At 53.5% G+C, this 22,592-nt stretch overlaps 11 protein-coding genes across 11 annotated transcripts; 4 read left to right on the top strand and 7 right to left on the bottom strand.

The window, feature by feature from the left end:
- Positions 1–212: 212 nt before the first annotated feature.
- On the bottom strand, positions 213–1,165 carry BU25DRAFT_423829 (uncharacterized protein; the record flags this gene model as incomplete). The annotated part of the gene is made up of 2 exons (XM_033708239.1): positions 213–948; positions 1,002–1,165. The coding sequence occupies 2 exons, from the start codon at positions 1,163–1,165 to the stop codon at positions 213–215; spliced, it is 900 nt and encodes a 299-aa protein (XP_033558908.1).
- A 230-nt stretch (positions 1,166–1,395) lies between these two features.
- On the top strand, positions 1,396–2,211 carry BU25DRAFT_433312 (Cwf15/Cwc15 cell cycle control protein; the record flags this gene model as incomplete). Its single annotated transcript, XM_033708770.1, has 3 exons — positions 1,396–1,790; positions 1,841–2,138; positions 2,194–2,211. 3 exons carry the CDS (start codon positions 1,396–1,398, stop codon positions 2,209–2,211), a joined length of 711 nt encoding a protein of 236 aa, XP_033558907.1.
- A 783-nt stretch (positions 2,212–2,994) lies between these two features.
- On the top strand, positions 2,995–3,645 carry BU25DRAFT_460886 (uncharacterized protein; the record flags this gene model as incomplete). The annotated part of the gene is made up of 2 exons (XM_033710390.1): positions 2,995–3,093; positions 3,262–3,645. 2 exons carry the CDS (start codon positions 2,995–2,997, stop codon positions 3,643–3,645), a joined length of 483 nt encoding a protein of 160 aa, XP_033558906.1.
- Positions 3,646–3,716: 71 nt separating this feature from the next.
- On the bottom strand, positions 3,717–7,161 carry BU25DRAFT_413258 (uncharacterized protein). The gene is made up of 5 exons (XM_033706996.1): positions 7,015–7,161; positions 6,854–6,943; positions 6,689–6,785; positions 3,978–6,634; positions 3,717–3,921 (listed from the first exon to the last, which is right to left on the bottom strand). The coding sequence occupies exons 1-5, from the start codon at positions 7,092–7,094 to the stop codon at positions 3,882–3,884; spliced, it is 2,964 nt and encodes a 987-aa protein (XP_033558905.1). The 5' UTR covers positions 7,095–7,161; the 3' UTR covers positions 3,717–3,881.
- A 155-nt stretch (positions 7,162–7,316) lies between these two features.
- BU25DRAFT_398364 (sporulation protein-like protein RMD1) lies at positions 7,317–9,257 on the bottom strand. Its single transcript, XM_033704904.1, has 2 exons — positions 7,660–9,257; positions 7,317–7,610 (listed from the first exon to the last, which is right to left on the bottom strand). The coding sequence occupies exons 1-2, from the start codon at positions 9,118–9,120 to the stop codon at positions 7,515–7,517; spliced, it is 1,557 nt and encodes a 518-aa protein (XP_033558904.1). The 5' UTR covers positions 9,121–9,257; the 3' UTR covers positions 7,317–7,514.
- Positions 9,258–9,587: 330 nt separating this feature from the next.
- Positions 9,588–10,770, bottom strand: BU25DRAFT_413256 (mitochondrial GTPase-like protein). Its single transcript, XM_033706995.1, has one exon. It carries the CDS (start codon positions 10,763–10,765, stop codon positions 9,704–9,706), a length of 1,062 nt encoding a protein of 353 aa, XP_033558903.1. The 5' UTR covers positions 10,766–10,770; the 3' UTR covers positions 9,588–9,703.
- A 138-nt stretch (positions 10,771–10,908) lies between these two features.
- BU25DRAFT_132743 (uncharacterized protein) lies at positions 10,909–12,503 on the bottom strand. The gene is made up of 2 exons (XM_033700522.1): positions 12,455–12,503; positions 10,909–12,348 (listed from the first exon to the last, which is right to left on the bottom strand). Exon 2 carries the CDS (start codon positions 12,333–12,335, stop codon positions 11,070–11,072), a length of 1,266 nt encoding a protein of 421 aa, XP_033558902.1. The 5' UTR covers positions 12,336–12,348; positions 12,455–12,503; the 3' UTR covers positions 10,909–11,069.
- A 1,074-nt stretch (positions 12,504–13,577) lies between these two features.
- Positions 13,578–15,348, bottom strand: BU25DRAFT_441788 (ADP-ribosylation factor GTPase-activating protein 1). The gene is made up of 4 exons (XM_033709251.1): positions 15,209–15,348; positions 15,020–15,088; positions 14,167–14,931; positions 13,578–14,113 (listed from the first exon to the last, which is right to left on the bottom strand). Exons 1-4 carry the CDS (start codon positions 15,248–15,250, stop codon positions 13,736–13,738), a joined length of 1,254 nt encoding a protein of 417 aa, XP_033558901.1. The 5' UTR covers positions 15,251–15,348; the 3' UTR covers positions 13,578–13,735.
- Positions 15,349–15,652: 304 nt separating this feature from the next.
- On the bottom strand, positions 15,653–16,626 carry BU25DRAFT_493361 (uncharacterized protein). The gene is made up of 3 exons (XM_033711710.1): positions 16,562–16,626; positions 16,363–16,504; positions 15,653–16,244 (listed from the first exon to the last, which is right to left on the bottom strand). Exons 2-3 carry the CDS (start codon positions 16,423–16,425, stop codon positions 15,810–15,812), a joined length of 498 nt encoding a protein of 165 aa, XP_033558900.1. The 5' UTR covers positions 16,426–16,504; positions 16,562–16,626; the 3' UTR covers positions 15,653–15,809.
- Positions 16,622–18,040, top strand: BU25DRAFT_373458 (peroxisomal 2,4-dienoyl-CoA reductase-like protein SPS19). The gene is made up of 3 exons (XM_033704039.1): positions 16,622–17,277; positions 17,331–17,839; positions 17,896–18,040. Exons 1-3 carry the CDS (start codon positions 16,964–16,966, stop codon positions 18,009–18,011), a joined length of 939 nt encoding a protein of 312 aa, XP_033558899.1. The 5' UTR covers positions 16,622–16,963; the 3' UTR covers positions 18,012–18,040.
- Positions 18,041–20,252: 2,212 nt separating this feature from the next.
- On the top strand, positions 20,253–22,028 carry BU25DRAFT_132606 (uncharacterized protein). The gene is made up of 4 exons (XM_033700521.1): positions 20,253–20,496; positions 20,549–20,880; positions 21,263–21,865; positions 21,914–22,028. The coding sequence occupies exons 1-4, from the start codon at positions 20,355–20,357 to the stop codon at positions 21,935–21,937; spliced, it is 1,101 nt and encodes a 366-aa protein (XP_033558898.1). The 5' UTR covers positions 20,253–20,354; the 3' UTR covers positions 21,938–22,028.
- Positions 22,029–22,592: the final 564 nt, after the last annotated feature.

The raw sequence follows: 22,592 nt of genomic DNA, 5'->3' as shown, positions 1-22,592 counted from the left end.
GCGCCTACTTCACCCTACCCGGAGCTCCACATGATCTCCAGACGCCGACCCACTGCATCGTCGCAATCCCGTATCCGCCCAGGGTTCATTTAGGAGAGCAAAACATTTCGGACGAAATGTTGCGCGCTATTGCAAGCTGATGTTGCGGAGCGTCGGAGGGCTCATCGCTGGCTAGATTCGTCGTGATGTGTAAGACATGTAACTGCGGCTGCTCATCCTGGAATAACAGCGTTCTCTCTGGCGTTCTCAGCACTCAGCTCATTCATGAGGCCCTTCGGGTTCCTCTTCTTGTTATCCTCATCCAGCTTTTGCTGAATGAACTTGCTCATCTGCTTGACCTTTTCCAGCGCAATATTGGTGCAGTTCAGCAGAGCCAACGGATTCACGGTTGCGCCGCCGTACTTTGCGATTTGGCAAATCTCGCCATGCTTGTTCATGGTGATAATGACCTGTCCTTGTCGAACCTGCTCTTCGGCCACGTTGGCATCCACCAAGTAGATTTCGCCTTCTTCAAAGTATGAGAAGGTAACGCAGAGTGGCTGGTGTAGGATCGAAAGAGGTATGGGTTCGCGCTCGCGTACGCTCAGGATGATCGCCTTCTCGCCCTCGACCTGTACGTCAGGCCGTCTGAAGTGTTGTAGCGCAGCTATGACGGCAATGCATGAGGCGTCGATCAGTCCTCCATCATGATCGATGATGTGCACGTCGGCGCGGAGAGCAAAGCACTTCTGTCCAGCAATGATGCAGAGCGATTCGGTATCGAGAGCATTGGAGCGGCGAATGGCTTTTTCAAGAATGCGCGAGAGAATGACTTCAGCGTCTGTAGGTCGTCCAATCTCGAAAGCAGGCGATGCCATGGGCGAGAACTCGGTAACGATCTGGAAGATGCCATCAAACTTGCGCTCCGGTGCTGGTGTGACTACGTCGACTGAGATCCGTGCAATGACTCTGATACACGTTAGCTTGGTTCACTTCGAGATCCAAATAGCAGTTACACACACCTTGTCTTGCCCAACTGCACATCTGCGACGCCATACTCTTCTCCAAAGGTGAGCTCTAATGAACGAAATACGTCAAATGCACGTCCATCGAGGCGAATTTGCTCCTGCAGCGCCTGCTTGATGAACTCGCGTTCGTTTATAGAGATCTCAGCTTCTCGCGGCATCTTGCCTCAAGCACTTAGTTTCTTGGATTTGAGGTAGTGATGTCAACTTCCTGGGGTTTCTGAAAATGTAGCGGGGTCCGGCGAAAGTCCATCACCGACCTCTTGGCGCGATTCTTCGAAGTGGATCAGAGCATCGCTTTCACTCTTTACAACCTCAACACCAACCACGCGCAAGACTCCCGAAACCTCCCTCAGAACCACGAAAATCGTCACAGAAACACATTGGCAACATGACGACCGCCCACAGACCGACGTTCGATCCCGCGCGCGGCAAAGAAGCCCAGCGCGGGCCCGCCTACCACCAGCGTCTGCTTCCCGCACACACAACGCTCAAGCACAGACAAACTGGCCAGGGCGGAGACGCAGACGGCTATCAGCGCGACTTGCGCGCAGAGCTCCTGGAAGCCGAGGCACGTCACTATGCAAAGAAGAACGGCACTTACGTCGAACAAGAGGCTGCCACGGACTCTAGCAGCGCACCGAAGCGTCAAATTGAGGATGTAGCAGCAGAAAAAGACGACGAAGACGAGGCGGATGCGAAGAGGCGGCGAATAGAAATGCTGGAGAAATACAGGGATATAGATGCGGACGATAGTAGTGAGGAGAGCGAAAGCAGTGACGAAGAGTAAGCAACGTTGTCTGTATCGTGTCCACACTTTGCTAACTCACAAGCAGTGACGACGATGAAGAAGATGAAACTGCCGCACTCATGCGTGAACTCGAGAAGATCAAGAAGGAGCGCGCTGAAGCGAAAGCCAAGGAAGAGCGAGAACGCGCAGCAGAAGAGGAGGAGCAGCGCGAGATTGATGTTGCGCGCGGCAACCCATTGCTGAACAAGAACGATTTCACTATGAAGCGCCGGTGGGATGACGACGTGGTCTTCAAGAACCAGGCGCGCGGCACAGAAGACAGGAACAAGAAGAAGGAGTTCATCAACGACATGCTGCGGTCCGATTTCCACAAGAAGTTCATGGTGAGTCTGCACCATCCCGAACACGACATTCAAATCCACTAACATGCCATAACAGTCCAAGTACGTACGATGAGCGAGGACTATCTGGACAACAATGCATTTCTTGGCGCAACATTGGTTTCGGGCGTCCGGCACTTCGACATTGAACAAGCGGACACGTGAGTTTCCATACCCCAGCAATCTATAGGGTTTGGATGGCGTGGGGAAGCTACAGTGACGCAACAAGCTTCATCCCTATCTGGATCAGCGGGATGCTACCAACCCTGGATGTCAGCTATTCCTTATCACAACTATCTGCATACGCAATCGAGCGAATAGGAGCATTTCAATCTCCGACCTCAAAGTATCAACTTCACATTCACTGTGCGCAAGAACCGCTCAGCATACGGTATCGAGCTCGCAAAACTACTCTAGAGGTTCAGGAGGCATCAGATATGAGCCAGAGACTAACGGTCGTTCCGTGTGGACGAGCAAGTATTGTGTGTCTCCACACCATGGTTTTGTTGCTCCTTGGTATCCACTCTGCCCTGGCCCACAAGCGCATCGGTAGGCTACAAGCACACCTTGGCCCTTCCTTCCGACCTCTTATGAGGCTTCGATACTGGCCGGCATATGTGGGAGCCGAGAGTCAACCCCCGTACGGTGATCTCATGTGGCTTAAGTATCCTGCCTACTTACTGCCTATCGTTCGGCACTTTCCATAGATCAGCTTGTCGCTACTCTATATAGTTGAGTCAGTTCGCCGGCATCGAGAGATCAATATGCCGTCTAGCACGTTACTCCGTCTCTATCACCCATTGCAGCGCTCTACCAAAGACCTCAATTCCAGACACTGACCTCTCTCACGTCAAGCAACATGGCAGGCTACGGCAACCGCACAGCACCACATTACACCGCTGACAGTCTCACTGACGAGCACTCGAGCACCCGTCTCGGACTAATAGACTCGCACAACGTATGTCTCAATTTTCGCCTCTCAGTTCAATTTCCCCCCATCCCCATGTTCGGTTCAATTCCCACCCATACTATTCTTTGCTCTTCAAACATCATCCCTGTATTCACACGCTCCTTTCCAGCAGTTCTTCCACCACACTCTTCTATATCGATTGCTGACCGAAATAAGGCACCGACCTACGGCGCAGGCCTCGGCAACAAGCGTGCCTCCCAGCCCACCATCTCACCGTCTTCCTCCAACGAAAAGTCCGTCGACACCGAAGACGGAGTAGAGGAGTCCTTCCACTTCAACACGCAAGACACGCACGGCTCGGCGCCGTACAGCAACGCACACACCTACGGCTCGGCGTCTACTGCTGGCGCTGGCTATGGGAATAAGACGGGGAGTTTTTCTTCGGCAGGTGATGGGGGTGGACATAAGGACTCGACGATGGGAAGGGTGATGCAGAAAATCGGCGGTGTTGTGCATAGTGAGAAGATAGGGGAGAAGGGGAGGGTGAAGAGGGAGGGTGGGGCGAGTGGTGGGGATGTAAATGTACCACCAGCAAACTGAACGATGTCGCCGTGCTTGGCGAGAAGGACTTGAGTAAGAGAAGATGGTGAATGCGGGTTAGCAATGTCGTTTGCCGTTGTGCTATGCAAATGCAATGTTCATCTATTCGCCGTCGAACACCCATGCCTACTCCAAGAATGCAAGTCGTCGCGCGTGCGAGTCCACAATTGGCGGGTGCGCTCTCCAGCAAATGATGCCGTATGCTCTCAGGTACAGACCACACATGAGCTGCCTGCTCAGTAAATGCCCTGCGTGCGGTACTGGAAGGTATCGTAACTATTGTCAGGTTAGTCCTCTGCAGTCTCCCATACCACAAACCGGAGCGAACTTACAGTCTAGTATAATAACTCCCCACACTCTTCGCCACGAGCTCCTCCACAAACCCCTCCGCCTCCTCCTTACTCAAATGCAGCATCAGCCTCGCCCTTAAACTATTCGTCACACTCGCACTCCCCGCTGCAAAACACGGCATCTTACTCTGCTTGCCCATCAAATCCACCAGCATAATCAACCTCTCGGCCTCTCTCCTCAATGCCTGGAACGCCTTCTTACACAGCGTCTTGAACTCTTCGAACGCCGGGGAGGTGATACCACCCAACACGTCCACATAGTCTTGCGTCAACTTGAAAGGGGCAGCTTCAAAGCCCATGGATCCGGGACTGTTAGATAGCATGAAGCCGAAGTCGATGTGGATGATGTGGCCCATGTTGTCGATGAGGAGGTTGCCGTTGTGGCGGTCTTTGAGCTGCAGGACGTATGATATCATAGAGTACGCGGCGAGAGAACGGGTAAAGCATCCTACACCCGCATTATACGGTTCTGAATCGGGTTCGCCGAAGGTTTTGAGCCAGTGGTCTTTGAGCGTAGATATGCGTTTCCGGGGGTTCGTGCCTGCTGCTATGGATGCGAGGGTGAGTGAACGTTTGAGAGAGTGTAGAGATACGCCGTTAGTGATTGTTTCGATCAGGCCGCAGGATTCGCCGGTCACGAGGATGCGCATGCGTTTTGTCCAGACGGGGATTTGGGCTTCTTCCCAGATCTTGGTGCAGACTTGAATGAGTTGGCAGGCGAAGGCTTCTTGGCGGAGGTCGTCGCCAGTCTTTACGATGACGGATATGAGGTCCCAGTTGGGCATGTAGCCGTAAGGGGAGGAGCGGCGGATGCGCTCACGCTTCGCACTCCACTCTTCACCGAAGGTCGCTGCGGAAGGGTCGTCACGGTCACCTTTTCGGCGCATACCACCGGTTTTCAGGTCGTTCTCCATGCGCGCTGCACCGGCGCCGGTGTTGGTGGCTACTGCCAGGCCTTCCTCAAGATCCTCGGGTTCGGCCATGATTGCTGTTGAGTCCGACTCTGCCATGATGGTGTCAAATGTGGGCCCCTGATCGTCCGACATGAAGTTTTGCTCTTCCAGAGTCTGCATGCTCGCAATGATCTTCGCTTTGATAGCTGCAACTTCGGTCTTCGGTCGTTTCGATCCGCTTGCCTCTAACTGTGCCAGCATCTGGGCCGCTGTCCGCATGTGAGTTGCAAGAGCCGTGAAGTCCGGCTGGTCCGGCCCCTGATTCCTATTCAGAGGTATTGTCGCTTTCCTTGTCGGAGCAGGACTACTCGATCGGCTAACCTCCATATCTGACGTCCGTGGTGTGGACAATGTGGCCATGGAAGACAATGTGTTCGCTCCACTCGATGATCGGGGCGCTGTAGCTTTGCCATTGCTGGAAGCAGACGGCAATGCCACTCTTGCTAATCCAGAAGCGATGTCGTCCTCGTCGATATCCTTGATCAGCGCAGTGCTGCCCAAGTCGCCATTTGCAGGCTCGAATACGCTATCCGATCCATTTGGTGGTGTCCTATCCAGCGCCAAACGTTCAGCGTTGGTAATATCGAACAGCCTCCTCCTTGACGTCCCCTTCTCTAGCATCAACTTCTCCAATAGCTGCTGGTTCTGTTCCGAGTCCGGATCAAAGTCGAAGTCCTCCTTGAGCACCTCCACCATCAGCAGATATGGCACTTTCTCCGCGCTGTTGAGACTCGTCGCTTCTGCTGGATTTATGCGCACGATTCGGTGGTGCTGGCTCTGCGACGGTATCCCATCCTTCAGCGTTGGCGGAGAAAGGAGTGGAATGTCGACTTCAGCTGGCAAGTCTTGTGCTATGAGAGCGAGTTCGGCGCGTAGAGCGCTCAAACGTGCTGGCTTCGGTACAGATACCAAGCGACTCGAAATGTCTTCCAGTGCACTCAGGAATTGTGTCTCGTTACGAAAGTAATTGGATCTCAGCAGTCGAACCTTCTGTGTGCGCGACAAGGCTGTGGGGGTGAGAGGTCTCGGTTGCTGCGCTGAGTGCTTGCGAGAAGTGCGGTCTGTCTGGGGTCCGAGACCGGCTGTGGCAGGAGGGGTAGGTAGCGGGGAGGCTCTGGTGTTGCGGAAGTCGGGTAGGGAGGACGAGCTGAGGCGAGCTTCAGCGTCGATGTGCAGCAAAGAAGGACGATGCTGCGCCGAGGCGCCGCGAGCCGCATGTGGTGGTCGAGCGGCCTGTCGTCTTAGATCTTTAGGATCACGCGGGTCCCTCGTTCGCGGCGCAGGAGCCTTGGAAGTGCGACCATCCTCAGGATCAGAGTGTCCCTGGTCTGTTCTTCGCTGGCGCGGGCGCGGCGAGCCCCCTGCTACTGTATTGCTCCTCCCCACCTTTCCAGTCTGCACGTTGTCGGAGATCATGTCCTCCACAGGCCGAGGCTTTCGCGCCTGCGCAATCGCCAGCGGCCCGGCATGTGCGGGTAGAAAGGGGGCGGCGATGCTGGCTAGCACCAGGCTCGAGAGAACGGTCACGGGAAGGACGTTCTCCTTGATCCTCTCGCGCCGCTGGGGCTCCGCTGAGCCAAAGACGATGCGCTGCACGCGGTTGTAGATGCGCCGACATGTCTTGAATGCGTTCGAGTTTGGGGCGTAGGCAAGGTCGTGGAGGTATGTCTGGAATAGCCAGAAGGTCTACGACAGTGTTACTATAGGTCATCGGCGTAGTTCCGTCCTGAGGATCCCCACCAGAAGCGCGCCGTTGACTGATTCCTCGCACAGATCGATTATAAATTCCTCCAATGCCATAGACTCGTTGTCTATGCTAATGAGCAGGTGACATAGCCTAAGCGTCGCCGGCTTTGTAAGCTGGTGCTGCCATGTATGGGCGCCGGATGCGAGGCGGGGACGTACTGCGGCAGAAAGAACTCGAGCTCCTCGTAGGCGAATGTGCGCAGCTTCGAGCAGAGCACATAGTGGATTCCGACATGATCTGCATACCGACTGGTGATAATCGTCAGTAAGAAAGCTCGAGGGTCGTTGCGGCGCGGGGTTTGCGGTGAAGCCACACTCACGCCAAATAGGCCACGGCAAGCGATGGATCGCTGTTGAAATGGTCGGATTCAATGAACCGCTCAAGCAAGTTCCAACTCATCTGGGACGGTTCATTGGGACGCGGCGAAAGAAGGGCGGAAGAATGAGGTGCTCAATGTTGAAAGATGCCGTGGCATCAAATGGGGCACCGAGCAGGGTTCAGAGGCGCGCGAGCTGCAGGCGGAGATTAAGCGCCACAATTCAAGGTCCGCTCCGGATGGTGCAACAATGCAGTGCTCAAGACGGTCACGAAAGGGCCGGCACAGTGGTCGCGGCTTGGGTCAGTTGTTTCTTCACATTACCAGTAATCCTTCCTCCTGCATAAGTCTACACCTGTAACCTGTCCGCCCACAAAAGCTCAAACACCTTGCATCATGCGAGACTGATCGTGCCCAAACAAAAGTACTCCTGAGAACGCCGTCCCGCGAGCCTGCATACTGTACAGAAGGAAAGCTATGTACATTGAATGGTAGTGGAACGACTAGTCTGCAGCGTTCAAGTCAACAAAGATGTTGATGGCTGCAACAACAACTTCAGCGAAGATGAGGATGATGACAATCCACTCGAGTAATTCACCCTACTAATAGTCAGCAACGCCCCTCCAAGACCTCGAATCCTGTACTTACATGCGTAGCTGTTAACTGGTCCTTAAGAACGGCCAGCAGATCTCCAATGACATTCAATCGCTCTGTGAGAAGTGTAACTCGCTGGTCCATCTCGAGATAGCTTCGCACAGCCTGGTATACAGGATCCAGCTGCGGTTCCGCCCACATGAGCTCCGGCGCATCAAGCACCGAGCCCTGCAAGTGGATACTGATACGCAGAATGAACAGCTCTCCGATCTGCATATTAATCTGCTTCTTGTTCAGATTGATTTTGCCGGAGCTAGCAATCTGCGCGGGAATATCCTTGGTGTCGTCGATAGTGCTGTCGACCAAGTCTTCGAAGAGACTGGTCTTGACGGACTGGGATAGGCCGTGGGAGATGGCGAGCTTGATCATGTAGTTCTTCTTGTCGCGGAGAGAGATGAAGTCGTTGTAGATGCGCGCCTGGTACTCGCGGGTGTAGTAGAAGTTGAACTCTTCGGTTTCAACTTCGTCTTTGCCAAGTTTATCGACTTCGAACTTCGCAATCTCTTTGAGGAAGCGCTTCTCTTCTTGTAGTGACATGCCCCAGATCACGACCGTGCCGTACTCAAACAGGAAGACTTCAGGTGTGTGAACTCGTGTGTCGAAGTCAGGCGTGTCCACCTGAGGGTCCGAGTCTGCATGTGTGATGGACGGTCGCCGGGGCCTGTCTGAGCTCTCGCCGTTGCCTATGTTCGGCGCATCACCATCATCGTGTAGGTCGATGAGGTCCTCTCGTCGCCTCTCGTTCTGATGTTCGACCTCGATGGCGCTGTCTGAGAACCTCCTCTGTAGCGCTCCGGGAGCGCCATCGAGTGCTGCTGAGCTGTGAACGTCCTCCGGCCCCTTGGCACCGTAGTTGTATGGCGAGTAAATACATTCGTCGAATCGTTTCGGCAATGCGCCCCTGATCTTCTGCTTGCCCTTCAGAAACCTCATAAGGTCATCGAGCTTGTATGACGCCGCTGTACAGTATGCCGTCACTCGCGGTAATCGGTCTCGGTCTGCCTTGCCCAGTCGCGCTGCATCTCTTCTCGCGGTGGCGTCTTTAATTTTCGTGTATTGTACGTATACGTCGCGTCCGCTCTCTTCGTCTTCCCCTTCCTCGCCTTGCGCTGGGTCTGGGAGAAGCTTCAATTTCTGCGCAGTTCGCGTCGTTCTCTGAGGACCAATTTTTCCAACAGGACCTGGTGGTATCCTTGCAGGTGCGCCGGAGCTGTTTCTTCTCCGCAGTTTGCTATTAAGACCTGCGAGCATTGGCTGACCTCCATGGCTTGTAGGTTGTCTTGACGACGATGCACCCTGCAACCCGGATCGAAATTGAGCAGTATCATTGGAAGAAGAGACTGTCGTATTGAATGTGACGGTACGCTGCTGTTTTGGGGGGGTTGTTTTGTTCGTTTTGCTACCGCCAGACATGGACGACATCAGCGGCGTGGTTTCGGTTGAGCTCGACGCCATTGTGATACGGGGTTTGAAAATGTGGCGGTGTCGCGATAATTGGACGAGGTGAAGTGCGCGCTGAACACGGGAGGGTATCACAAGTCAAAGGGAGCAATTATGGCCCTGCCATACGGTGGGGTGGAGAAGTAAAGTCGCTGCACGTTCGAAGCTGTTCTTGCCCGCCGAGACTGACAAGATGACGTTCCTGCCCAAGCTTGGATGCCCCTGCTAGCCCCACGTGCTGGATCTCATGCAAGACCGTTGATGAGGATAACACAGCCATCAATTGGATCATTTCACGTCTGCGATATCTGCGAGCTGAGGCCGTGGGTGGACAATTGCTTAGAAGGCGCTCTGGGAAATCGAGTTTGTTTCACAAACATGTGCGCTCGACCGGACGCTCGACATAGCAGTATTACACCAAAGAACGCTAGTGACAGGTAGCATGTGATGCACAGGACTGGAGTGAGAACAGAAAACAAGTCCACGGATGGGCGTGGTGGGTTTGAAAACAGTCTGATGTTACAATGGTGGACCTTCATGTGGCTCAACCAACTCCTCTGCTCTCTGTGTCATGCCGATGTACCTCACTGCATCCATCTCAGTTCTCCCCTCTGGCAATATTCCTCGCCCTCCTCCTCTCCCTCTCCATCTTCCGCGCCTGATTCATGCTTGGCTGCGCACCCTCTTCGTCTTGCCTCGCCTTGATCAGCGACTCCTCATCGATCTTGTCAAACCCAAACCTCCCAAACTCACCCCTCCTCCACTTCTGAATCATCCACAGACTCGTCGCTTCATGATCCACCTTGCCTCCTTTCCCCAACCTCCCCGTCTTGCGGGCCATCAACTCCAAAAGCTCAACAATATCATTCGTCGGGCCCGGCGCAAACTCAGCGTACAGCGTAGGATCAACAAGATTGACGTGGAAAAGGAGATAATCCGCGAGCATAACAGGCGGAATAATGGTGTCCTTCACGCTCCCACAAAGCGCCAACTTCATCATCGCCTCAGCATCAGGCACATACGGGATGAAAACACCAGGTGTATCCAAAAGATACACACCACCACCCACACCCCTCTCACCCTTCCCCACACTCACATCGTCCTCGCTGGGTATAATCTTGACCCCACTGCCGACTTTTCTCGTAACACCAGGTTGCGCACCGGTGCGCGCAACTTTGCCCTTGCCCAGACCTAATCCGCGCAGAGCGTTGAGGAGCGTGGATTTGCCGACGTTGGGCATGCCGACGACCATGACGCGATGGCCGACGAGCTTCCACCTCTTCTCGGCGTGTTCACGCAGTACCTCAAGGACTTTGCCGGTTGCTTTTCGGCTCTCCTTCTCTTCTTCGCCGTTGCGCACGAACATGACTGTGCTTCCCTTGTGCCATCCGCGAATCAACTCTTCATTCTTCTGATCGCGCGGTCCGCCGCCGAGGTCGCGCTTCGTGTAAACGATGATGCGTTCTTTGCCTTCAAGGGCTTTCTCGAAGAGCGGGTTGCGCGAGGTGAGCGGCACTCGGTAGTCGCGACATTCGATCACGAGGTCGATGGATGTGAGCAGTTGCTTCATCTTAGAGAGACCAGATTTGTGGTGGCCCAGAAAGTATGAGCGCGGAAGCGACGGAATCGGTGGGAAGACATGGCGGGCGACGAATGACATCGGAAAAGGAACGTTGGTGTACTGACCTTGAGGGTGAGATTATTTCTTGGCTTGAGTCAGGCAGCTATATCACTTGGCAATGGCTGACTCGTGCCCACAGCCTCACACTTGTCAAGCACGGAATGGTAGTGCTTTAGCCTTGGGCCCAACATTGATGTTCGATTAGACTATCTACACTAACGCTACTAAAACAAGTCATGCCGCGATAACAGTACCTTGGAACCACCTTACAAATCCTTCACAAAATCCGAACCCAGGAGGTATTCAGCTATCCTACGGCCTCTGCAAGCTTACTGACGCGACCTCACAACTGATCGTGTCGAATGGTCAAGGTCGAGGTCGATGTCGAGGTGTGCTGGATCGTGCTTGTGGAGGTCTTCGTCTTGTGCGTGGTGTGAACAACGGTCTCTGGCAGACCAATCCACTGCGAATCAAGTCGATCCTTGTGGTCGCAGATGTGGACGTGCTGAATCTTGATATATTCCTTGCCCTTCTGACCTCGCTTTTCCCACTCGGCGTCCGCGCAGGCGTACTTACCAACAATGAAAGGGTGACCGAACTTGACGGGTGTGTGCCAGGACTTCTTCTGCGAAAGCTCAATGTCCAGGTGTGCGAACTCTTGATCAGACTCCGAGTCTGACGACGAAGTGTGGAGGTAGTCAGCGTATTGTGACACCGTGTACGCTGTCGCCTTCTTGGTGCTATGGGTCGTGGTCGTGGCTGTTGTTGTGGAGGTGGTTGTGGTGGTTGTGGGTCTGTGCACCACAGGGGCAGCTCCACAGTCGGCAGGATAGTCGTCGCCGTGGCGGCATTCGATTTTACGGTAGTCGTGATCCTTCTTGGGGTAGCAGGAGTAACAAACTACTGACTGGCTCCAGGGGTGTAGCATCCAAACGCCCTTGGTCTCGCGGTGTGGCTTGAAGCGCTCCACGGCGGCACTTCGAGCGGCGACGTGAGTGGTGGCAGAAAGGGAGCCGGTGTAGGTTGCGGTGTGTACCGCAAAGTGTGGCGCGCCGTACGTCGAGTCGATAGACCAGGACGTGTGCTCGATGGTGCTGGTGCAGAGGTGCTCAGGGTTCTCGAGTTTGCCGCAGACGAACCTGGCGGAGTAGAAGGGGTGCTCACGGGAGTATTCGTCATCGGAGCTCTCGGGGCTGTCGTGGTGATCCTTCTGATGGCGTGAGACCAGGCAGCTGTTGAAGTTCTTGGGCAGATGACCGCTGCGATCCGATCGATACCTGACAGTCCTGTTGGGTTCAAGGCAATTGTAAGCTGAGAACGTCTCGAGCTTGCAGTTCACTCGAAGCTCGTTGACCTCCTTGACCCAATCTGCGTGATCAAAGCGAAACCTCGGCTTGAGGCTGTGTGCCTCGTGGAAGTTGACGCATTCGCCTTGCTTCATCTCGTACGGGCTTGTGTAGGGTTCTCCGGTGCAGTCGCGAGATACGAAGGAATAGAGGTGGATCTGGGCATCGGCTATCGCGTTGGCCTTCCCCTTCGCACCGAACAGGCCTTGCACAACGGAGGTGAGGGCAAAGACCGCAGTCGCGACAGGCAGGAGTGCTCGCATGATGTCGTGTGGCCTGAACGTAAAGTCAGCCTTGCTGTAAGCTGGGAGGGTGAGACCGCAGGCGCAAGGTAGTCAGGATATGCAAGTGAGTGAGTTGGCTGGAAGAGATAGGAACATACTTGATCAGAGCAAGTGGAGTATGACGCAGTCAAAAAATTGAAGTTCAATGGTATGTCGGAGTGCTGTGAAGTGTCAGTGCATGACCCTGAACGTGGTGGTGTAACCGAGAAGGCTGTTGGCAAGCGTCGTGTATTTCGCTGAAGGTAACATGACGGGGAAGTCGAGACGGGACGTATGGAAGACGACGTACCGATGGGTTGTGGTATGTGGCGGCGTGTGCTAGCGTTGAGGCGTGCTGCGAGATGTTAGTAGGTGTAGCTTGCCTGAAGGACGACAGCGTATGAAGAGAAGGCGATGCATCGTGTGATGTGCTTGGTTGCCGAAGAGATGTAGGGATGGAGTGACTTTGCCTGATCAAAAAAGTACTCGGCGTGTGGAGAGAAGCGTAGTGAAGAGTGTAGTGAAGAAGAGACGGAGTGATGAGCCGGAGGGCGAGTTTATAAATCAACAGAAGTGGCTCCAGCGCGCACTAGTTCGAGCTGCAGCGAGAGAAGTCATTTTACCGGATGTGTTGCTTCTCAATACGTCAAGCAGTGACTGTTCGAGGAGGGAGGTGTGAACGGGGAAGGCAGGCGCAGGGTGAGCAAGCGGTGTCGGTCGTGATCAACATGGGAACAGCGAAAGCGCAATGACCACAGAGAGGAAAAAAAGTGGAAGTCACTGACCGATTCCGCAATCACGACAGCAAGCAAGACGGGAGTAGCTTCGCAAAGCGTGATTGCTGGCTGCTGAAGCCATCTCCGTAATGACCGGGCAGTGACCCATGTTGGCAGGCACGGACAAGCTGCTAACCCTGCTCTTCTGCAAAGATGAATCGTCATGTCGTGCCGGTCGAGCAAGGTCGCTCTCGTTGTGAATGAGACCACAAAAGACAGCATGACAGTTATCTTGTGAGCAGAGTCTGCTCTCTATATGCATCCTGACGCATCGAGACTAATCAAGGATCGTCGAGAATCGTCTGATACCGGGTGACCCGTTGTGTACAGTGTCCCATATGCCTATTCGAACATCAGCAAACGTTGAGCCGCCAGGCTGCTTCACGCGTGCGCTTGGTGTTGTACGGTTGCAAGCGTGAAGCAGATCACCGGCAAGAGCGAAGAGAATCAGGAACGACATACGACTGAACAAAATTGATGCCGCAGCAATGTGGTGCGCGAAGAGAACATGGTAACAATACAAAATCCACCTCACCATTGTGTACGGAAGGCCGACGTGCTCGGCCAACGCCATGACTCCCCCAAAAGCCGCCAACTCCATGTCGGACAGAGGTACTTCTGCATCTACCAGTCTTCCCACTTATCGTCTTTCTTGCCTCCTGCTGGCACTGAGCCACTGCTCTTCTTCATCGCGCTTGTGCCAATGCCTGACGGCTTGGGTTTCTGTCCTAAACCAGACGTAGCATTTGTCGTAGTCTCGCCAGCACTTGCAAACTCATCCCAAAAGTCCTGCTTGTCTTTGCTGGGGCCCTTAGAAGCGGCACCGAAGTCGTCCCAAAAGTCCTTCTTCGCTGGCTCGACGCCACGACGCGTGTTGCTTGAAGACTCGCCCTCGACGAAACGGTTGAAAGCAGTACCGGCGTTTGCGGCGGAAGTTTGAATAGTTTGACCCATAAAACCAGCGGTCTTCTGTGCCTGAGAGGCGAGATCTGCTTCGGCGAGCTAGAGCAACGTCAATGGCTGCTTCACCTTCCTACGCACAAGAGATTTCTTACCTTCTGCATCCCGGGCTTGACCCAACCTTCATACCCAGTCTTGCCCACCTTGCTCACGCTTGCGCCTAGCCAACCAAAGCCCTTTGTGAGAGCTGCAACGGGATCTTTCTGGAAATCAGCAATCTCAGGCGGTGCGCCTGGCTCGTCATTGTTCTTCCAGGCTTCAGGTTCGCTACCAAAACCGCCGTATTTTCCACCCTGGTTAGGCGCCAGGTCCTCTCTCCTGTTGGCGTTCTCAGCTCCAATGCGCGAAAAGTATGCCTCGTTCTTCGCCTTCTGTGATGACATGGCATTTGTTCCAATGGATGGTGATCCTGAGCGCTGAAATCCGGACTCGTTGCTGCGCGTCTTGCCGAGTGGTGTCTGGCTTCTGCTCCCAGCTGCGCTGGCCCGGCCGCTCAATGGCCCACTAGCACCAGCAGCGGCGGAAGTCTCCTTTCTTGGAAGCCGCTTGGGCAAGTTACTCTTGTCGAACTCCCTGTCCTCAACCTTGCAGCTCAGTCTCTCCTTCCACTCATCGCCGGCCTCGGAATCGTAGCGCTCTTGTATAGACGAGGCCTCGAATGTCCTGTTGTCTTTTGTGTTCGTTGGGTGTGCATTGAAAAAATCCTGGAAAGTTTTGTTGCCGCCGGCAGCCATGCGCGCAAGCTCAGCGCCCTTGAAGGCATCCATGGTTATGCTGCGAATGAAGGAAATGTGGACACCCAGGCCGCGGTGGACGCCGGAGCATGACAGACACATGAAGATACCCAGCTTGGGTGAGGCCTGGTCCCTTCATATCAGTATATAGCGCTGAACGTGCGGTCGCGTCGGACATGAGGAGGGTATTCCAGAAAGGGTGGTGGTTGCGTACCCATTGTGGACTCGGCGCATTGCAGTCGACGCACTTATTGTTGTCGTTTGTCTTTTGGATTTCCAGTAACTATGCGATAAGCTGGTCAGCATGTTGGGCTTCTTATGCGCTTGCGACCTTGCGGTCCAATTGTTCTGCTCTACAATTCACCCCTAGACAGCCCCACTACGTAGATACACCGCAACGTACCTTACTCCGCGTCTCCGGATCTACCTCCCACATTTTACTCATGATGAAGAATTACCGCCGCGATCTGTGACTAGTAATAAGCAAGAAGAAGTGATCAGGATGCAATACGAAGCTACAATGTGGGTGTTGGGGTTACAGAGGGAGGATCCATAGAGTCGAGATTCAGGGCCTGTAGCTGTTGTGGCGCCGCAGTTGAGCCTCAACCCACTTGCGCCATTGACAAGGATCTTGTGCTCCGCCATCCAAGTCCGTGCAACAAATCCTCTATACAGTAAAGCATCTGTTGTAACATGTAATTCTAGTCTTTGGCTGTTGAATCGGTTTGCCTTTTGGGAAGAAAAACAGGGCCCTCTCATGATGCTCAAGAGAGTGGTTACCTCACGACAAAACGCGATGCTAAGATATCGACTTCGGTGAGAATGTTACAAAGCAGATTCCAGTAGTAGGAGTTGACCAATGCTTAATTGCCAAGATGAGACTACAAAGCAGCTACAAAAGGAGGAGTGAGTCGCGCTAAACACAAGTGTATATATACCATCCCTGCATGTCATCGTGAGTATTGCATTCACCAAACGTGAGTCCTCGACGCATCATTCATCGTCTACGCGCCATCTCCCCAGATACCCACAATTTGCATGGCAAAGGCCGCTCCTGTAAAAATTGCCTTCACGCTTTCAGTGAACCTCTTCCTTTCGACTGCCTGCCTTACTTGTTCACCATTGACATCGTCGCCCTGTGCTTCAAGATCTAACGCCGCCCTCCGCTCATTGGTGCCGCTGCGGAAGGATACAGCGTAATCGATAGCCGGTCCAGAGGCGAAAGCGAAGATTGATGTGTAGAGAAGGTACGGATGGCGGAGTCGTCGGGGAGATAGTACGTAGGCGGAGAACAGTGTGAAGGTGGTAATGTGACGAAGGTATGAGGTGATGTTCTGTGACTTGTATGATACGTAGGTGGATGTTGTGCGGGCGTCGACGGCGGTAGGCAGCGCAAGCAGAGAAGGTAGAGTGATTATCGAGAGTGTCGCTGAAACACCCTATCGCACAAATCAGTATACACATATAAAGGTTGTCTTGCTTGAAAGACCTGCGACAGCTCCAATGGAAGGTGGAGCTTGAAACCGCGTCGACTTGGAGATGAGGTAGCGGACATACCGTCAAGAGACCCAAGCTGACAGTGCCTACAAATTTGCAGACAGAAATGGTCGTTGCTGCCATAATTCCAAGTGCTCTACAGCGATGTGTTTGGTGATGTTGAGGCGATCGGTTGAGCGGGCGTGATTTTGCAGCACTCGAGCTTTGTGACGTTATCTTCAAACTGATTGACTACGGCGCCTAGGGAGCTTGGACCCACACTGTAACTCACTGCGGAGAAGCACATGCAAGTAATCCTACAAATGAATTCTAATTCCCCTTGAGTTTTGCAGTCATGCGGTTTCGTGAAAATACGTTGACGTTTGCCCTAGAGGATCCCAAATTGCGGTTCACTCCCAGTGTGTTCGTTCCCACTTCGACTTCAAGTCATTGGAGAGTAAGCTCAACTGTACCTCGGCTTGCTCCGCGACTTCAACTCCATCCCTCCACAACCGACGTTCTCGGCCGTACCCTTAACTCGACGAATCTTCAATCGGCTACATAAGTTTTGACTGCATCCACTTACGGCACCGGCACATTCCACCATAAACCTCGAAACAATATACCGGAGCCATTCGCAGCGCCATCAATCAGAGTAGCAGGTCCTCGTACACCATCCCCAATGCCTCTCGAACGGTATCAATATCTGAGCAACGTCTGGAGGGACGGTCTCTTCGCCAACAAGGTCATCTTCTGTACTGGTGGAGCGGGCTCGATATGCTCAGCTCAAGTCCGGGCCATGGTCCACCTCGGTGCCAATGCATGCATAGTTGGGCGCAACGTGGAGAAGACTGAGAACATGGCCAAAGATATTGCAACAGCGCGAAAGGGCGCCAAAGTCATCGGCATCGGTGCAGTAGATGTGAGAAAACCAGAGCTGCTACAGGCCGCCGCAGACAGGTGTGCAAAGGAGCTGGGGAGCATTGACTTCGTGATGTGAGTCTCAAGAACAAGCTGCGAGATTGTAGAACTTCGCTGACGGTCTATAGTGCTGGTGCTGCTGGTAACTTCCTCGCACCTATGGACCAGATCTCGCCGAACGCTATGAAGTCGGTCATCGACATCGATGTGCTAGGCTCCTACAACACCGTAAAAGCGACACTACCTTACCTCGTCGAATCTGCGGCCAAACACAGGACAGACGGTCACACACCACCACCCAACGGAACGGGCGGCCGCATAATCTTTGTCAGCGCGACTCTCCATTACTCTGGTACACCGTTGCAGAGTCATGTGTCTGTCGCGAAGGCTGGCGTAGATGCTATGGCCATGTCCGTAGCAATCGAACAGGGACCGAAAGGCATCACCTCGAACATCATCGCTCCAGGACCCATTGCAGATACAGAGGGTGTAGCTCGTCTATCCAAGCAGGATCATCGTGAGAAGTCGTCTAAGGGTATTCCATCTGGTCGGTATGGCACAGTCAAGGAGATCGCCGATGCAACAGTGTATCTCTTCTCAGATGCTGGCAACTATGTGAATGGCGAGACGCTGGTCGGTAAGTTGCACAACTCCATCCTCAGCTTCGATTCCTGTATGCTGACAGTTGACCAGTCGACGGTGGTCAGTGGCACACTGCAGGTTTTGCGAACGGGTTCGCCTATCCCGATTTCCTAATCTCAGGCGATGTTGTGACAGGCGTTGCTGGCGGAAAGAAGTCGAAGTTGTAAACATACTTTGTCAATTCGATGTGTTTGAGCGATGGCACCTTCCAGCCATGCATGAAGCTTCGTGGCAGCGTCCACTTCCACTCACTTGGGTGATGGCTGCTAACGTTGAAATCAAGGATCGTGATATGCCAGCATTCCAGCCACTTAGCGTCCGCAGGGTTTTTTCGAGCCCTGGAAGGCAATCCACAGTTCTCACGCGGCACAAGCATGGTCAAAAGCTTATCGGACAACAACCCTTACGGCGTGCAGCACATCATAACCTTGCGCAACTCGTCCAGATTCAAGCTTTCGATCTCATATCACGGCCATGATCCACTCACTCAAACGCGCAACCTGAAGCAGATCAACAAAACAAACCGCTGAAGCCCTTCAGATCAGCCACTCAGGATCACCACTCGCGTCCTTAAACGCCCATAACGCCAACACAGATGTGTTGTCTGAACATCTCCATTTCGCAAGCCCTGCACTGCTCCGTCCCGTCGTCAAAAGCGCGGGCCTTCTTCCCCTGCCGATCTTACTATCGAAAAGTGGGGACGCGTTCTTTAAGCATCGAGTCAGCGAATCCACACTTGCGTCATACTCTGGGAGGAAGCGAGTCCTAATGTGGATAGTATATGCTGCATTTGACAACCATGGAATAGCGTCAAGCTGTCCGACCATCATGGACGTATGGTTTGGTTGCCAACGGGCGGGAAAAGCTTGGTGTGTTTCGTGTGGTGTGTTTAGGCTGAAGGGAGGAAGGAGGTCAACGAAGGAATGGGCCGGCTATAGACACACATATACCCAAGGGAAAGATAGCATCGCGTTCTGTAACGGGTAGGCGTGAATGGTTGGCCTGGCGTGCAGCCTTGAACTCGAGGGCGCGTCGCCGTAGTTTTGTCTTTCCCTCGCTTCGGTGCGCTGTGATTCGTGTAGGCACGCTGAGGCTCCGATGTTTCAAACAGCGACATCATACATGCCGACAGTCGGAATTGCGATCTCTATCGTGCGTCGTGCAGAAGCCGCGGGTGCAACTGAATAGAGGTGGCAGACTGCCCTTGTGTTACCCTACTCGCCCGTATAGCAGCACCTGACAAGCTCATATAGATGCAACAAACACCTGCTTTCTTATCGCTGCACTTTTGCTGGACGTCTGCTGTAGCATCATCACGCTCCCCGCATGAAGACCATCCGTTCAGTGGGAGGCGTTTGCAGCAACTCGCAAAATTAGCAACGGCGTATTAACGTATTGACCGACAAGGAAGGATGCACGCGTGCAGCCCGGTGATCAGCACTCAATAACCACCGCCCACGACTCAGACAACAAAACATCCTGACCTCCCGTGCTGTGCACCCAACCTCCTCCTTGCTCTTGTTCATCCGCGTTTCCCAGCCCACACACTCGCTATTTACCTCTTTTCTTCTAAACTCTAGGCCAAGCATCGGCCGTTCACTCGCTCTAGACGTACGTTTTCAGGATTTGCAGTACCATCCCAGCGTTCACGATATTCGGACTTACTTCCAGGGTTGCACTACTGGATTGCGGGAGCACGACTGCGAAGACAAAACAAGACGTTACTCCGCACAACTGTTTGCAAATCATAGGGCGGTACCAGGGAGCGTCAATTGGGGTGCCGAGGAGCTTTTCTGGCACGTCATGACCCTTTGGGTCACACTTTCGACCACCGAATTGTTACAGCTACAGTCCCTTCAGCGACTCACAGGACGCGGATCTCAGTAATTCGTACAGCCACCCAGCACTTGCGCACTGCTTTTGCGTGTGGTTCCTCATCGAACCCTGGAAGAGACCGGCAGTGGCGGATCCTAGTGGAAGAGTCAGTGCACGACTTTTATCTACAAGGTTAGTCCCTCTTGGCTGCAGGTCGATCGACGCCGGAGCCCCAGCTTCCTTTCTCAACAGCTGCTTGTGCAGTCTCTTCCTGCCTTCAATTGCACTCCGCTGGCCTCTCTTGTCGGGCAGTTCTGTCAAAGGCAGCGATGCTGACCACAGCCTGAGCGAACAGGTCATATCTGAACCGGTGGCACTGCACGAGCCTTCGTATTGAGTCAAGGCCTACCGCGACAGTACTGCACCACCACGCGGCATCAACCATTGGTCGACCCTGCTTGCCTGCCTTCGAGGATAATACGGCTATCATCGACCCTTCACCTTGTTCGTTCACGATACCGGAGGCGTTCAATCGCTATTTTCGGTCTTTGTCGCGGTGAAGCATTTCGCCACAAACCTTCATTCACCATTGACCGCACACTGCGCCCACAAGGGATCACCCGAGGATCCACAGTCGTTCGACAGAGCACTTCCAATCTCCTTCGCGTCTTCCACCGATACCACACATCCTAGCCATGGCGTCCATGTTCAGACCATCTTTGTCCAACATGTTTGTTGCGATCGTTACTCTTTTGTTCAGCGTGCTGGCAACAGCACAAGACACTGGTTTCACACAATCGTACTGTTCGTCGCAGAACACGGGAACAGGTGATGCTTGTAAGTGTACACGTCCGCCATGGAAGCTATCATGCTAACTGAAATGTACCAGTCTTCTGGACATACCAATCGAACGGTAAATGTACGGACCACTGCAATAGCGCGGGTACTTACGCCTTCGCTGTCATTCAGTACACGAACTGCTGGTGCTCGAACTACATTCCTTCTACCACCACCGACATCTCCGGTTGCCAGAAGGACTGCCCTGGCTTCCCGGACGAGAAGTGTGGTGACAAAGACGAGGGCTTGTACATCTACATCAAGCTCGCCGGACAGCCTTCTGGTACTGCAGGAGGAGGCTCGCAGCCATCTTCAACAGACGTGAGTAGCGCGACTCCTGTTCCTTCCTCGACGGACTCCCCGTCGTCGTCAGATGCAGTTACTGTTAGTACCTCCATGTTTCATTGCATCGTAAGCGTTTGATTTTACCTGCACCTCTTTCACTCTCTTTTCTATCGGTCTACGTTGTTCTTTGTTATCTTTTCTGGAAGACAGTTTCCTGGCTTCAACGATGTCTCCGGTTGCGGACAGCATTTGACATGTAGGCAGCCTTCTTCGGCTTCGCCAAGTCAAAGGCCCACAAGTCGTGATCGGCCTCCCGTGACAATCATTCAGACTGTCGTGGGAGAGGTACCGACCATCACTGTGACGTTTACTCAGCGCCGAACGTCTGCTGCTCCTACTTCTACAAGTCCTGTATTTAGTCCCGTTTCTTTGCTCACCCTCGATGCTCCTACTAGCCAACAATCACTAACACAACGTTCAGTCTTCATCCAACAACAGGCCCTCTTCAACACTTAGGACGGTTGCTACCTCTTCTGCCGCCGTACCATCTACGAGCGTCCAGGTCATCACCGAAAGCGGTGCCGTCGTCACGCGAACTGTTATCTACCAACCCACCCAAGCTGCGTCACAACCCCAACCCTCCAACACTGGCTCGAGCAACACTGGCGCTATAGTTGGAGGTGTCGTGGGAGGTGTCGCGGCTATCGCAGTCGTCGTTGGTGGTATTCTATTTTTCCTTTGGAGAAGGAAGAAGCAACAGCGCGCAGAGCAGGAACATCAAGCAGGCATTACCCGTAACACAAGCACGATGAGCAAGGCTGGACTGCTTGGAGGACGAACTGTCGCGACTGATCCTCACTACCCACCGCCAATTGCCACAAACTTCAGCAATGCTGGCAGCCGGCACGATAACGAATCGATCAGCCCTATCTCTGGATCGCAACGCAGATACAGCCAGCCGATGATGATTGACTCTCGACTGAACCCGGAGGCAGTACTGATGTATCACCCCACATTTGGGAACAACAGCCGCGAGAGTCTGGGCAGTATCGACGACAGTCGCGACTATGGGCGGCAACTTAATGTAAGCATCAATACACTTCAACCGTACTCCGATACTGACTCCAAATAGGTGAGGAATCCTGATCCACACTGAGCAACCAATTATTCCCGGCATGACATTTGCACACGAACTCACGAATCTAAAATAATACCGTCATCACCCTCGTTTGCAACATGTACAGGACCATCCGTATTCAGCATTGGGCGTTCGGCGTTGTCCTTCAGGACATGACAGCATTCCCGGGATTTCACTTCGACTTCGCTATTCACCAATAATGGCATCACTTTGTAGATACATACATTTATCGCCTCACAGCCATATCACGCTGCTACGTACATACGAAGAAGGACAGCATCGTCCGATTACGAGGTCCGGACTGGAATACATAAGGCCGCTGCCAGATCCGAGTCGCGGTAGAGGCAGGCGGCGCGAGAGGTATCAGGATCGACACGTCGACATTATCGTTAGGACGAGGAGCACCGCAAAGCTGGAATGCCGCGCGGCTGCTTGTTTGAAAATCAAATCATATTCAAGGATCATTTGTCTTTGTTCAGCTACTATCGTGATGTTTAGAGTGTTCTACGGGTGGGGCATGAACATGACGCTTACACCGGCCCCAAACCACCCACCCAAACGTCCCTGGGGAACATGCCAGGCCTAAGCATTTAGCTCTCCGCTTCAAAATTGCACAGATCATGAAGAATGGCTTCTTAGTGTTGACATACGCCTGTTCGTGATCGGTAAAGAC

The sequence above is a fragment of the Macroventuria anomochaeta genome (assembly GCF_010093625.1).
Source record: "Macroventuria anomochaeta strain CBS 525.71 unplaced genomic scaffold BU25scaffold_29, whole genome shotgun sequence".
NCBI lineage: Eukaryota > Fungi > Ascomycota > Dothideomycetes > Pleosporales > Didymellaceae > Macroventuria > Macroventuria anomochaeta.
This window is presented reverse-complemented; position numbering and strand designations above follow the sequence as displayed.

Excerpts from the sequence above, each read along its gene's own strand:
- BU25DRAFT_413258 (XM_033706996.1), bottom strand. The coding sequence starts at position 7,094 with ATGAGTTGGAACTTGCTTGAGCGGTTCATTGAATCCGACCATTTCAAC. Across the intron at positions 6,944-7,014 it reads CTTGCCGTGGCCTATTTGGC|TCGGTATGCAGATCATGTCG; the intron begins GTGAGTGTGGCT and ends GATTATCACCAG. Across the intron at positions 3,922-3,977 it reads GGGAGTTATTATACTAGACT|TTACGATACCTTCCAGTACC; the intron begins GTAAGTTCGCTC and ends ACCTGACAATAG.
- BU25DRAFT_398364 (XM_033704904.1), bottom strand. The coding sequence starts at position 9,120 with ATGGCGTCGAGCTCAACCGAAACCACGCCGCTGATGTCGTCCATGTCT. Across the intron at positions 7,611-7,659 it reads ACCAGTTAACAGCTACGCAT|GGTGAATTACTCGAGTGGAT; the intron begins GTAAGTACAGGA and ends GACTATTAGTAG.
- BU25DRAFT_413256 (XM_033706995.1), bottom strand. The coding sequence starts at position 10,765 with ATGTCATTCGTCGCCCGCCATGTCTTCCCACCGATTCCGTCGCTTCCG.
- BU25DRAFT_132743 (XM_033700522.1), bottom strand. The coding sequence starts at position 12,335 with ATGCGAGCACTCCTGCCTGTCGCGACTGCGGTCTTTGCCCTCACCTCC.
- BU25DRAFT_441788 (XM_033709251.1), bottom strand. The coding sequence starts at position 15,250 with ATGAGTAAAATGTGGGAGGTAGATCCGGAGACGCGGAGTAAG. Across the intron at positions 15,089-15,208 it reads ATCCGGAGACGCGGAGTAAG|TTACTGGAAATCCAAAAGAC; the intron begins GTACGTTGCGGT and ends CTTATCGCATAG. Across the intron at positions 14,114-14,166 it reads TCAAGCCCGGGATGCAGAAG|CTCGCCGAAGCAGATCTCGC; the intron begins GTAAGAAATCTC and ends ACGTTGCTCTAG.
- BU25DRAFT_493361 (XM_033711710.1), bottom strand. The coding sequence starts at position 16,425 with ATGGCAGCAACGACCATTTCTGTCTGCAAATTTGTAGGCACTGTCAGC. Across the intron at positions 16,245-16,362 it reads TCAGCTTGGGTCTCTTGACG|GGTGTTTCAGCGACACTCTC; the intron begins GTATGTCCGCTA and ends TTTGTGCGATAG.
- BU25DRAFT_373458 (XM_033704039.1), top strand. The coding sequence starts at position 16,964 with ATGCCTCTCGAACGGTATCAATATCTGAGCAACGTCTGGAGGGACGGT. Across the intron at positions 17,278-17,330 it reads GGGAGCATTGACTTCGTGAT|TGCTGGTGCTGCTGGTAACT; the intron begins GTGAGTCTCAAG and ends GACGGTCTATAG. Across the intron at positions 17,840-17,895 it reads GAATGGCGAGACGCTGGTCG|TCGACGGTGGTCAGTGGCAC; the intron begins GTAAGTTGCACA and ends ACAGTTGACCAG.
- BU25DRAFT_132606 (XM_033700521.1), top strand. The coding sequence starts at position 20,355 with ATGGCGTCCATGTTCAGACCATCTTTGTCCAACATGTTTGTTGCGATC. Across the intron at positions 20,497-20,548 it reads CACGGGAACAGGTGATGCTT|TCTTCTGGACATACCAATCG; the intron begins GTAAGTGTACAC and ends GAAATGTACCAG. Across the intron at positions 20,881-21,262 it reads CGTCGTCAGATGCAGTTACT|TCTTCATCCAACAACAGGCC; the intron begins GTTAGTACCTCC and ends CACAACGTTCAG.